An 11,127-nucleotide genomic window follows, 5' to 3' on the forward strand; every position below is an offset into this window, starting at 1 on the left:
CTATTTAGAAATCCTCTAATAAGGTGGCATTTATATTGAATTATCCAAAGACCTCTAACAAGGCCACTCCTAACAAGGTTATTAAATCCTCTAATAGGGTCAAACCTAACAGTCTATTTCATAACCTTTAACAAGGTTGGCTCCTAATAGAGCTCACTTCAGAAGAGTGAAAATCAGTAACTAGTTGAAATTGCGTTTCCATGTTAAATCTTGGTGTCAAATGTGTTTAATGCTTTTTTTTATGTGTTTGCACCTAAGTTAAAATAATAATAGATAATATCTTAAAGATTTCTATGTTAAGTATTTGCCGAGCATTTTCAGTGTTTACCAAGTTACAACATTTTTCATGTGTTTGCCGAGTTTCAGCAAAGTTCATTTTTCAAAGGTTATTTTTTAATGATATCTAAGGGATTTGTGATTTATTTTGTGGTAATTTATTTACCCCTCCTCTCCTAGTTACTCCTCTTATATTTCCAACAATTATGGCACGTACCCCCTAGGTTTGATACAAATAAAGGGAACAAGAAGTTGACCTAGAGTCTAAATCAAAAAAATAATAATTAGATAATTATGGGTGGATTCCTTCTTGGAACAAAAAATTATATTTTAAATTGATCTTGTTGAGGGTGTTGATTTCTAGTGACTAATCAAGAAATTACTACACATTTTTCTTAAGCATTTTTTGAGTTGTCTCATCAACCATTTCCTCAAGTTGACTCGTCAAGTATGTTTAGGGTTAAACTATTAAGCCAACATAATTCATGTAATATTGGATAATGGTTAGGTTTTTTAAAACTAAATATATAGCTTCTTGCAATAGTATTGAGTTGTAAGAGAGATTGAAGGTTGTAATGGGTTGAAGTTACTGTATAATAATATTCAACTCTATGTTGATGGACATAACCCAAGATTGGGAAAATTGCATTAAATCTGTGTCTATTATTATTTTTAAGTGTACTTTATTCCTTTTTCTTATTAGTTATATTTGCACATCAGTACTATTTTTTGTCAAAATAATCCAAATATAGGGTTATATGAGAAAAGGTGAGTTTTAGGAAAGAAGAGTAATACATGCAATATTCCTTTTCCCAAGAATTTATATTATTGGGGTCCCATAGGTGAAGAGAAATAAATGCACAATAGATTGGTTGAGAATATATGTGGATGAAGTTAACATAGCATGCCCTTGTTGGTATGCATTGAAGGGGAATTAATTTGATTTAGACTTTCATTTTTGACTTTGAACAAGGGTCGACTTCATACTATGAAGAGCCAAATTTTCAAAATAAATATAAATTAGTTAATAGAACTATTTATTTTATTATTGGCCCACCTACTTCTAAAAGTTGTGACCATCAAAAGGCTACTAAAGAGGGAGTTTTAATCAAGGAAGGAGGAAGAAAATTAGAAGATCATTGTTTAACAATTGAACTCAATGAGTAAGAGAAAAAGTAGTGTTCATCAATATAATAATACATTGAGACAATCAAGAAGGAATTATATTAGTGAAGATGGAAGAAGAATATTTCAATGAATAAAGAAATAGATTTTATCAAACATTCATTAATTGGGTATACTAGATCTAATAACCATCAAGAAAATGGAATAAAATATTCTAGAAGAGATAAGATGAGAGTAGCCTTAGGGTATCGTAAGTCAAAAATAACAATATCATATATCCAAGGCATAATAGCTCTAACCATAATAAATAAAACCACTTCATCATAGATGAGGCATTGGTGCTAATATAGAACAAATTAGTTCATTGGACATTAATGATCAAACATGTAGATGAATCAAACAAGAAAATATTTTTATTTTGGGGTATAGCGTTCCTCTTCAAAGGTGGTATGTGTGAGATGTATGCTTAATATTCATAATGAAGATATTATCCAACATATTTTCTCTTATGAACTGACAATCTTTCAAGATTCTTAGTGTTTTCTTTTTCTTTGTTCTTTTTGATTGAATTGAAGATACATCTTAAAGAAAGTAATACTAAATACACTACATTTAAGTATTCATCTAGCACTTTCCATATCAAAATAAAAGATACACAAAATATCATCCTTATAAGAGATGAGCATAGAATACCAGATATAAAAATCATATATTGACCTACTAGAATTGGAAAAATCAAGACTAATAACATATATAAGATATTATAAAGTTTTCAATTTCAAAAAATGCTCTGCAACTTTTTGTTTCCCGCTCGATTGATTTTTTTGAATTTGGATGAGTTTGGATGCTCCCGAGGAGCTGGATGTGGTCTTGGATCCCTACCTAGACCTACATCTTGTTTAGACTGCATTTAGGGTTCCCACAAGAATGTTGACACTGCTCATCCTGTTGGGGGGGTGTTAGTGGATTCAACGACTCTATTTGTGGGCTAGGAGATTCAAACAAGCCATACGAGTGCTCAGTTGGTGGGCTAGGAGATTCAAGCAAGTCATACTAGGGTTCTAGGTTGGAAGGAAGTTATTCTTGGAGAGAAAAGTGGCTAATACCCCTTTGGATTCTCCTAAAGTGATTAGTAGTAAGGAGGGGATGGAAATAGTGGTACTAGACAGTTTGGTTGACAGTGTGTCAGCTAATCTGAAGCTCTGCTTCATAGGTAGATTTGTTTCCTTCTGCCCATCAATTGAGATGGTTAGGAAGTGGGTTAGTCAGAAATGGAAGTTGAAGGGGAGTGTAATGGTTTTTGCCATGTTGGGAGGCCTATTTTTCTTTAAATTTAAAGTAGCAAAAGATATGACAATGGTGATGGTTGGTTCTATGGAAAGCATAGCCTAGTCATAACAAAGTGGCATCCAGTGTTGGACCTAGTGAAAGAGCTAAATAAGATGGCTCTAGTTTGGGTTAGGTTATAGGGCCTTCCACTTGAGTTTTGGGATAAGAGAATTCTGAAATCCATTGGGGATTCCTTTGGGCACTTTGTAGCTATAGATATGGTAACTTTGTAGAGGTCTCAACTGGTCTTTGTGAGGTTTAATGTAAATTTTGTGGTGAGAACTAACTTACTTGAATCTATTACACTAAGCTTGAAGTGGGGTAAGAAGTTTCAACCCATCATTTATGAGAATGTAGAGTTGTTTTACCAAAAATGCTCATCATTTGGGCATTTGATTGTAGATTGTAAGAAGCTAGATAGGTTGGTTGAGGAGAGTGTTGAGGGTGTTATAGAATAGAGGGATCCTCCTTAGGAGTTAGGGGCAAAGGGTACTAGTTCTCTTGATCATGATGGCAAGGTGGTGACTCCCCCTCCTAGGAAGGAGCTAGAAGTGAAGGTCTCTCAAGTAGAAATGGAAAAGGGGTTGAATTCCCTTACTAGGAAGGAGCTAGAAGATAACCCACATGCTATGATGGGGAGGGTTAGAATGGAAGAGTTGGAGGGGAAGTCTGGTTCGATTCAGGACTTGGAGACACTTTGCACACAAAGAGAGTTGGGAGGTTTGGAGGAAGGGGAAATTTCTTTTCTCTTTTTGCAAGGAATTGAGGAGCTCCTTAGTACCCCTTTGAGGAACTTGGTGATTGAGGAGGTTTGTAGAAGAATATAGATAAGGCCTTCGGGAATAGAGAGGAGAACAACTTGAAGGAGGGGGAGGTTGCCAAGGTCCTTTGCTAGAATGAGGATGAACAGTCAAACAAGATAGTGGATTCTTTGGCCCAGCTAGACGATATGGAAGGGAAGTGGAAAAATCAAAGAATATAGATAAGAGTTTAAAGGAAACCTAAGATGGTAGTGGAATTGAAGTTGGACGTAGGGAAGTGAGGAAAACAAAGTAAGAAAGTGAAGCAGATGGTAAGGGAGGTGGCAAGTGGCAGGCATGCCACTTTGGAATCCCTATCAAAAGGTAGAAAATGATTATTCTATCAAGGAACATGAGGGGGTTAAACAACCCTCATAAGTAGTTTTCCCTTAAATAGTAGTTGGAAATATCCTACTCATCTAGGAGGTTAATATGACTATGATTAATTTGAAGAATATTGAAAATTATGTTTGGCCAGTAGTGAATTTTTGCTATAGTGAAGTGGAAGGTGCATTAGGAGGAGTGGCTACCTTCTAGAACCCAGATGCTGGTAATGGAAGTTTAATTTATAGTTCTAAGTTCTATCTTATAACAAAACATAAGATTGGAGATAAGACATGGAATATTATTAATGTGTATGCTCCTAACACCAGAAGTGGAAGGCACATCTTATGGGAGGAGCTATCTATTTTTCTCTCTCAAAATAAGAACACCTTTTGTATGGGAGATTTTAACTCCCCTTTGTAACCTTCAGAGAATATTGGAGGTATGATAGATTTTAATGATAGTATGAAAAACTTGGCTGATTTTATAAATAATAATGATTTAATGGATATGGAGATACGTGGAGTGAAGTTCACATGGTTGAATAATAGGAAGGGTGTTGACCTCATTCAAGTCAAATTGGATAGACTTTTGGTCCTGGCTAGATGGGAAGAATTAACATCCTCCTCTCTTATGGGACTACCAAGGATAGTCTTGGACCATGCCCCTATCTTTTTTAGCTAGAAGGAAGATCTCGTGGGGGGCCCAAGACCTTTTAGATATGAAATAATGTGGCAATCGCATCCTAACTTCAGCTCTAGGGTGGCTGAGTGGTGGGGGATTAGAATTGAAGGAACAACAATGTATAGACTCTCTATTAGGCTGGAGAATGTAAGATGAAATTTGCAGCCCTAGAAGAAAAATTATTTTGGTGATATCTTCAAGACTAAGGTTGAGGTGGAAGGGAAGTTAGTTGAGCTCTAGAAAGCTATGGGGGAAAGCATACCCAAGGATAACATTATCTAGGAGGAGGATAAATACAGAAAAGTGTGGAAGGAAATGGTGGTAAGGGAGGAGACTTACTAGAAGTAGAGGTCCAGGGTGTTATGGCTCAAAGTGGGTGATATGAATACTGCATTTTTTCATAGAACTACCTCAATTCATAAATGGAGAAACATAATTGATAACATCAAAGATGACACTATGTGAAGTTATTCAAGCCTGAGGAGATAGGGAGATAGGCAATGGCTTACTTCAAAAACTCTTACCTAGAAGAGCAAAGAGACTTTAGAGATGAGGATAGACAATAGCTGATTGATTTGATGCCCACCATGATATCGGCTAAAGAGAATGAGGAGTTAGTGTAAATGGTGACTGAGGAGGAAGTCCATAGAGTAGTGTTCTCTATGAAAGCTTATAAATCCTCGGGACCAGATGATTTCCCACTGGCATTCTTTCAACACTTTTGGGAGGTTATCAAGTTGGACCTCCTTCAGGAGGCCTACGATTTGTTTAGAACTAGGAAGCTTCTTTAATGTCTCAACAAAGCTTTCATTGTACTAATTCCCAAGGTGAAAGACCTGGAGGTCCTTTCTGACTTTAGGCCGATTAGTCTATGTCACACTACTTATGAGATATTCTCTAAAATCTTGGCAAATAGGTTGAAGCCACTTCTACATAAGTTCATAGAAAAAACACAGAGTGGGTTTTTCCTAGGGTGACAAATCCTTGATGCTACTATAACAATGCATGGAATCTTGCACTCTATGGAGAAAAGTGGTAATCCTAGTATGGGCTTGAAACTCAACATCTATAAAGCTTATCATAGGATTAATTGGACCTTCTTGTATAAAGTTATAGAAAGGATAGGCTTTAGTCAAAAGGTTATTAGATTAGTGAAGTTGATGGTGGAAACTATCATCTATTTTGTGATGGTTAATGGGTCATCATGGGGAAATTTTGGTGGGGAGAGAGGACTTAGATAGGGTGACCCCATCTCTCCCTACCTATTTATTATGGTTGCTAAAGTCCTGGGAAGAGTGTTTATGAGAAACTTGGAGGGGGGATAATCAAAAGCATTAAACTTGCATCCACTCTACCTCTTAAAGTGATTCAACAGTTTGTGGATGACACATTTCCTAGTTGGGAGCCCTCAATGACTTAAGCTAGAGCTTGGAAGTCGGTGCTAGAGATATATGCAATGAACAAGGGTCAAAAGATCAATTTTGACAAAAGCAAGGTGTTCTTCTTTAATATCCCCAACCTACAATAGAGGATTGTTAATATTTTAGACTGCAACATTGTTGAGTTACTCGATATTTATTTGGGTCTCCATTAATTGTGAAAGATGTGAGTAACAACTTTTGAAATGGGATTCTGGAAAGAATGGAGATAAAGCTGATTGGATGGAAAAGGTAAAACCCCGAGTAGTGTAAGCAAGCTGCAACTGTTGATTTACTCCCTCCAAGGATTACCAGTGTACTTCCTATCCTTATTTAAAATTACTCAGTGTATGGTGAATAAACTGGAGAAATCTCAACATAACTTCCTTTGGTCTAGAGGGAACGAGAAGATTATAATAAGTTTGATTAGATGGGAAATGGTTTGTAAACCAAAATAGAAAGGTGATTTGGGAGTAAGGAAGATAACTGATTTGAACAATGTGCTTCTCACTAAGATGGGGTGGAACCTGATGAAGGGAGAAGCCAATTGGTGTAATATTATGAGAGCTCAATACCTTGGAAATCTGATGTTCTCTCACTGTACCTAGAGAAATGATCTTCCTATGGGCTCCAAATTTTGGGGAAATATTGTGAGAAACATCACCCTTTTGAAGGAGGGTGTCAGGTGGCTTGTGGGGAATGGTAACCATATTAATTTTTGGGAGAATCCATGGCTTACAAATAAACTTTTAATAAAAACTAAGATTGAGTCTCTCCAGTATTATCTACAAGACTAGGGGGTGGAATGGTAGCTGATTTTATTTATCAAGGAAGAAGGTGGAAAAAGGCAAAGCTGCAATATAATTTAGTGGTTGGAAGGGAGTTGATTGATGAGCTTAATTCTTTTCTGGTGAAGTATAGAATCCTAGGAAGAGATAGGATTGATGAATTCATTTGGAAGTCTACCTTGATGGGGGAGTTCTTGGTTAAATCTACCTACAAATTAATGGTCGACAAAACCCTTGAAGCTATTGACTAAAGGAATATTTGGTTTAACCACTTAATCCCAAAGATCAATATTTTCTAGTGGACCACCATTCATGGGAAAATTCTCACTATAGACAAGTTGATGAAGTGGGGATTTCAATTACCAAATAGATGTCATATGTGTAAGATGGAGGAAGAAAATATCAACCACTTATTCTTGCATTGCAAGTATGCATCAAAGTTGTGGGAAAGAATTCTTCAGATGTTGGAGGTGAGTTGGGTGTTTAATGTGGACTTCGAGTAATTGGTAATAAACTGGTGAGGCCCCTTTACCTACCCCCTCCTTATCTATCTATAGAAGATCATTCCTCCCCATGTATGTTGGGGTATTTGGAAAGAGCATAATAATAGGGTGTTCAGAAATGAGGAGAGAGAAGAGGTTGTCATGGTGGAAAGGGTCTATAAATTGATAATCGAGAACATTTGCACCAAGTGGAGAAAACCAGTGTTCTCCCTTCTACCCTTGAGTTCAGGGTGGCCAAGTGTTGGTCATTGGTGGAAGCGATTATGGAAATCAATAATTCTAATCTTCTGGCTAGAAAAAGAACTCGGTGGAAACCCCTACCTACAAATTGGGTCAAACTCAATTTTGATGGTGCAGCTATCATGCAAATCATTTTTAACAAGGCAATTTATTGAAAGAAGAGTAAAATTAAGAGTTTTAAAGTAAATATATCTATATTATGTGATAGTGTTCATACAAGAAACAAGTTATACAAAGGTGAAGGGCTTAGTGAGATAAATTGATGTCAAAAGCTATAAACACATTGTTGATATGATTGACTTAGATTAGGTGATCAATGAGGGTCAACACTACTAATATTTTATCCTTTTTATTTCTATAAATAAATAATGATGTGAGTGACTTGGATTGGGAGGTTAGTGTGGTTCACTTGTTATTTCCCCAAGAATAGTGGGATATGGTTAGTGCCTTAAGGACAATGTCATATATAGATAGTATTTTTTTAGTTTGATATATTTTCTACTCTATTACTACTATTTTATATTCTAATATATTACCCTCTTTAATTTTTGTTAGTGTTTTGGTTTCTACCTCTCATAGAATTTGAATATTTAATCTTTTATAGTTTACCACATTTTTCAATAATAAACAGTTTACTTGTAATCGACTTAAGATACTCTATTGTTACCACTTTTTCTTTGTAATACTAAAAATGATAAAAATATAAATTTTAATTGTTGACTTCAATTGAGGAGGTGATCATGGATGTTAAAACTATGAACATAGACCAGAAGGAGAAAAGGAAAATGCATAAAGACACTATTGAAAAATGAAATAAAATTGGTTAGTAGATCTATGGTAGTGTAGTGGAGAGATGTAAGACATGACTTAAAGTCAGTGCCTTCAAATAGGCTGCCATTTAGAAGGGAAAAAAAATGTGTTTAAAGTTGTTGATGCTATCTGTAAAGATGTAAGTGTTGTTGATTGTGTGTTTGATCAAGGTAAAACAATTTCGTCAAAAATACAAGGCCACTTAGCTTGGACCTCTAGCACACCAACATTTGTGTGTAGCCATTCTAAGTCATCCAAGAGGTAGAATATATGACTTACAAAATAAAAGAGAAAAAGCCAAAGATGTTAGAAAATTGTTTTGATTGGTATTAGTTTCTCTATTATTTTCCAAATAATTCGTTGTCAGTTCTACTTTACTTCTTTTTATTTTGGCTTAATAAAAGTCCTAAAGAATTATAATACACATTCATAGATACAAAATCCAAAGTATATAAACTATGTCCAATGACTAAATACCAAAAATTAATAATTGTTTATTAATGGTTACTCAAACATATATAATTAACATTAAGTGCTAATTTAGGTCCATCAAATAAAATACAATATTTTGCTAAGAAGTAATCGTTGCAGACCCAAATTTTCTTTGAAATCTCCAGTGCAATTAAACACTTCTAAATATTACTCGGGATACCATGGCACCAAATTTTGTTCCTTGCAAATAGAATCTAGATAAATAATCTTTAATTTCTTAGCTGTTACATTGCAATATCTGTAAATGGCAGTATTTTTGTCTTTAACCTATTTTTTCAATCAATATTTCCAATATTTTGTTTTGCTTGAACCGTTATCGATGCTTAAAAATATTACCCAATTATCAGAAACATCATGTTGTCTTCTCTTGAAAATGGCTGAAATCTCAGAAAGATTTTCTGCCCAGAAGTGGAAGCCAACAGAAGAGCAATTGCAAATACTGGAAGCATTGTATATTAATGTTTCTAGCAAACCAAGCACAGAGCAAATATATTATATTGCTGATCTTCTTAAAACATATGGAGATTTACAGGCAAAAAATGTGTATTACTGGTTTCAAAATCGTAGGGGAACGGACCGGAACAAAAAACGAGGAAGATTGGAAGAAGCAATGACGTCAGCCATGTTCAAGGCTGCGAAGACCAGAGCTGGTAAATCAAAAACAATTTCATAAGTTGAGTAGGAATGCATTATAGGTGTTCATCTTTCATTTATTTTATGAGCTGGTTAAAGTAAATGGTATGTGATCAGAAAAGGCTTTATCAATTCACTATGTTTGAACCTTATACATGTAAGAAATGATATTCTTTAGATCTGATAGACATAATTACACAATTGATAAGTAGGACATATATTAGGATTATGTTGTGGAATTTTTGAATCGAAATTCTGATCTATGTTGTATGAGTAGCAGTCATAAGAATCCATTTCTTAGGATGTTGCTATCCTTAATACAAAAGATTCTGCTGATATTTTCAACATTTGTTCTTCATAGACATAGTCGGCGCCCATTTCTTATGACATGGATGGAACACTTAGCACTCATTGCATTTAGGTGATTTTTATATATTTGAGTTGTCATAACTCCTCAAGCTCGTCTATCCCAATACTACTCCATTTTTAGTATGATTCATAATTCCTTCATAATTAAACCTATTTTACTAGCAACCGGAGAAGTAAGCTTAGCTAAAGAATTTATTCCATATTATTTTTATCTTGGAAAACTGTTGGATATTTCACCTTGATAATCTCACCCATAGTACTCCTAAGCTTATTTATCATATGTTATGTCTACAATCCGTCCATGTTAACATTATTTTTGAAAGATTGTTGTCATGATTTCTGTGATTGTTGTCATTTTCTTTAGTTAATGCGTTTTGGTGTATCCGGCAGAGTGGAGAATTGGACGGTACTGGCAAAAGATGCAACCCTTAACTATTAATGAGACCTTCAAAGGATTAACTACTTTGAAACATAATTCCTCCATTAGTCAGGTGAGTGGATTTGTTGTACCATTTTTTAAATTTTTTTTTGGGTAATTTAGTATTTTTTTCTGATGATTATAGTTGGACAGGAAACTGATATAAAGGAAAAGTGTTGTACTGGAGGGAAGCAGACAGATAATTGCAAATATGAAGATATTGAAATAACAAATCCTTCAAATAAGATAATTGGGAGAAGAGGCTGGACATTGTCTCGAATTGAAGCCAGGGTGGAACCATCTAGACTTCCTAAATGTGGAGGATTTGAAGAGCCAAATAAACCACTACAAACCCTGCAGTTGTTTCCACTTAAGCCAAGCACTATTAAATATACAGATGATAATGTATTGGACTCCGATTGTTCAGCTATTCGAATATGACGTGGAATACTTTTATGAGAGGCTCCAGTTTGTTTGGAAAGAAGATGGTAGATTTGGTGTCATTTCCAAAGGGGTGTGCTTCCCTTTTTATTGTTTTCGTCATATCTTGTACACTCAAACCTAATTTTTTTTTAATATATTATTGTTTTCCTTAAAAAACATTAAATACATAAATCTAATAGAAGTTTCAATGTTTTTATTATAATTTTATTTGTTTAAAACATCTTGATTTTTTTAATCTTAGAGGGCAATGTTTTTAAAAGCTGTGAGGGACAAGTGACACATAGTGCATTAATGCAAAATTCAGAAAATAAAAAATATAATGGATTGTTCTTAAATTTTCAACATTTGTTCTTTATGATCCTATATTTTATAATCGAAAGTAACAAAAAAATTGAGAAAAAATCAATTTATTTTAAAAAATCTGAAGAAAAAAAAATCACTTTTGGTGCATTCGGTCTAGAGGATAGCCACCAT

At 34.7% G+C, this 11,127-nt stretch overlaps 1 protein-coding gene across 1 annotated transcript; it reads left to right on the plus strand.

Moving 5' to 3' along the window:
- The first annotated feature begins 9,162 nt into the window (after positions 1-9,162).
- LOC149561309 (WUSCHEL-related homeobox 4-like) lies at positions 9,163-10,650 on the plus strand. Its single transcript, XM_089827794.1, has 3 exons — positions 9,163-9,439; positions 10,156-10,197; positions 10,355-10,650. The coding sequence occupies exons 1-3, from the start codon at positions 9,163-9,165 to the stop codon at positions 10,648-10,650; spliced, it is 615 nt and encodes a 204-aa protein (XP_089683920.1).
- The last annotated feature ends 477 nt before the right edge of the window (positions 10,651-11,127 follow it).

Source organism: Cupressus sempervirens, chromosome 4 (genome assembly GCF_028749045.1).
Source record: "Cupressus sempervirens isolate cs-2001-9-10 chromosome 4, ASM2874904v1, whole genome shotgun sequence".
Lineage (NCBI taxonomy): Eukaryota > Viridiplantae > Streptophyta > Pinopsida > Cupressales > Cupressaceae > Cupressus > Cupressus sempervirens.